General features: G+C 42.6%; 1 protein-coding gene across 1 annotated transcript; it reads left to right on the forward strand.

Moving 5' to 3' along the window:
• The first annotated feature begins 741 nt into the window (after positions 1 to 741).
• lft2 (lefty2) lies at positions 742 to 2,627 on the forward strand. Its single transcript, XM_060933103.1, has 4 exons — positions 742 to 1,006; positions 1,621 to 1,858; positions 1,966 to 2,205; positions 2,303 to 2,627. The coding sequence occupies exons 1-4, from the start codon at positions 742 to 744 to the stop codon at positions 2,625 to 2,627; spliced, it is 1,068 nt and encodes a 355-aa protein (XP_060789086.1).
• Positions 2,628 to 3,156: the final 529 nt, after the last annotated feature.

The raw sequence follows: 3,156 nt of genomic DNA on the forward strand, positions 1-3,156 counted from the left end.
TAGCCTATAAATACCCAGCGACAAGGAAGTTTAGGCCCATCATTTAGTGTGTATATATATATATATATATATATATATATATATATATATATATATATATATATATATATATATATATATATATATATATATTTTTTTTTTATTTTTTTTATTTTTTTTTTTTAAGTGTTATTAGTATTCAAAGAAGAATATTTGTTGGCAAAAAGTTACATCATAGGTACAGTAATACAGTTTCATAACAGAAAACATAGGCCTGTATGTACACAAAGACACAGACATACATAACCCCCCCCACACACAGAAGAAAAGTAAACCATTACAAGAAAAACAAACCTTTCTTTATCCATGTCTGTTAAAGACAGCTTTATAGAAACTATGAAATGTATTGTTCTTCCTGTTATTTCTAGTCAGTTTAGTAGCATATTTTCTGAGAGGGAACCGGTTCTTTATTATATCACTGTCCATGTTGAATGCTTGGCAAATTCTTGGCATATTTTAGGCAGCATATAGATTTTTTTTTTGAGACACTTTTCTCAGAAAATAAAATAACTACTGGCAATTAGAGACTAGTCTTTGAAGTGGCTCAGGCTTTTCATGTTATCCCCCTCCCTCTCCCCCCATTCAGGATGTAAAGTGGTCTAGACATGATGGGTCGGGCTGAATATAAGGAGAGGACACTCGCAAGCCCTTCACCTTCAGTCACTTCACAGTAGCGAACTTGTTGCACTAGGACACTACGGCATGGCTCTGTTCATCCACCTGCTCCTGTATGCAGCGCTCATCTTTGTGGCGCAAACCGACTCCAGTGAAGACATGAAGGACGTGATTCTACAAACACTCGGGCTAACAGAAGTGCCCAGCATCCAGAAGAGAGATCTGGAAAATCTGGTGGTCCCGAAACACATCAAGAGCAAGTATGTGTCCATGCTGAAACTGCACCATGCTCGGAGGCGGAGGTCTGTGCCCAGTTTGGCAGGAATCCTTAGGCGTATCCATGGCAACGCAGGTAAGTTGATTTCGGTCTGCAGGTTGAATTCACACTTTCATTCCTAGAAAAAAAAGGAACAAATGTATCTTTCCCTTATCGATGTGTTATTACACTCAATGGTAGGTATATCCTTCATAACTTTAATATGTATTTGTACCCCGGAACATGGAGGAAGTTTACCTTTAAATGTAGCTGCAAAACCCAGCAACGGGTTTAGTCCACTTTTTTTTCTGAGAGTGTCCAGTGATTATATGTTTAAACTGGGCTTGGATAATCGACTAAGATTTATCCATCCATCCATTATCTGTAGCCACTTATCCTGTTCTACAGGGTCGCAGCAAGAAGGTCCTGGGTTCGCTGGAGCCTATCCGAGCTGACTATGGGTGAGAGGTGGGACACATAGAGACAAACAACCATTCACACCTACGGTCAATTTAGAGCCACCAATTAGCCTAACCTGCATGTCTTTGGACTGTGGGAGGAAACCCACGCAGACACGGGGAGAACATGCAAACTCCACACAGAAAGGCCCCTGTCGCCCACTGGGCTCGAACCCAGAACCTTCTTGCTGTGAGGCGACAGTGCTAACCACTATGCCACTGACTAAGATTTAATATTATATATGTTCTCAGATATAACAGGGGAAATGAAATACTCGGGCATGACCCGACAGCATCTCGTGTTTGACATGGAGACACGCCTGAAAGAAAACAGCGAGGTGGCCATGGCAGAGCTCAGACTTTATCAGACCGCTCCCAAGAAACTGCCTGTGATTGAGAAGAAGAAGAAGCACAGAGCCGTCCATCATGCCCGAGTGAGCATCTACTGGGTGTGCAACGAGTCCAACCACACCTCACTAGTAGACTCAAGGTAAGCACATGGAGGCAGTGAGACAGACACTTGACTTCTGACGCAGATTAATTGCTTAATCAAGGAGGAAGGCAGAATTCATTATGATGCTTAATACATACTTACAGGTTGGTGTCAGTAAACGAGGTCGGTTGGAGGAGCTTTGATGTGACCCAGGCGGTTCATTACTGGTCCAAGTCAATGACAAAAAGCCCACTGCATTTGGAGGTGCGGATCGAAGGAGAGAGGCCTGGAAGTTATGCAGCCGAAATGGCAAAGCGCGTGCGATTCACCACGCAGAACATTCTCGACAGCACTGCAGGGACACCTGAACTCATCCTCTACACCTTGAATTTGGAAGAATATGGGTTAGTGTATCATAGGCTTAGATTAACCCCACTGTCATGTACTCTCTTGTATTTGTATCAACAATGTCACTAATGCACTATTCCTCCCTCTATACAGGTCCCTGGGCGACTGCAAGCATGGCTTGGGCAGTCAGGTGTGCTGTCGGCAAGAGCATTATATCAATTTCCGGGAAGTGACGTGGGCGCAGTACTGGATCCTAGAGCCTGCTGGATACCAGGCTTTCCGCTGCACAGGAGGATGTAAGCAGCCAAAGCACAACTACGGCTACGGTCCGAGATCCTGCTCAGTGGTGGAAAGCGCACCTCTGCCGGTTATGTACCTGCTGAAGAAAGGGGACTACACACAGATCGAAGTGGCTGAGTTTCCCAACATGATCGTTGAAAAGTGCGGATGTTCCATGGACAAGATTTCCACAGTCTAAACACCCAAGGACTTCTCACTATTCAACTGAGCACTTGAAAATATTACCTTATATTGTCTTGCGTCACTTCAGTTTATTCTGCACCATAAAAGGCACTGTGTGATTCACTTTTATTTTCTGAAAATAAAAAAGCTAATGTCTACAATCTTTTGTGTTATAGCCTACTGCATTTAAGCGGTGTACTGTAGCCTGTAAAGTTCATGAATATTTATAGGTTACCATGTAAATGCTTATGACTTTGAATCAAATTAAGTTAGGGAAGGTTGGCAAAGCAGTGGACTGTAGCAGGTTTAGATTTAGTTTCAGAAATGACACATTGGATTATTTAGGGATTAGGAGTTAATCACAATAATCAATAACCAAATATAATCAATTAAATGCTAATGAGCACATCATGATGCACTTCATGGTAGAATCCAGTGGTACAGAGAGAGTCTGAGGCTGATTGCCCATGTGATTGCCACTAGATGCCTGCAGTCAACCATTGTGACACAGGAAAGCACTTGAGACATGAGCCGAAACCTGAAAA

This window comes from Neoarius graeffei, chromosome 11 (assembly GCF_027579695.1).
Source record: "Neoarius graeffei isolate fNeoGra1 chromosome 11, fNeoGra1.pri, whole genome shotgun sequence".
NCBI lineage: Eukaryota > Metazoa > Chordata > Actinopteri > Siluriformes > Ariidae > Neoarius > Neoarius graeffei.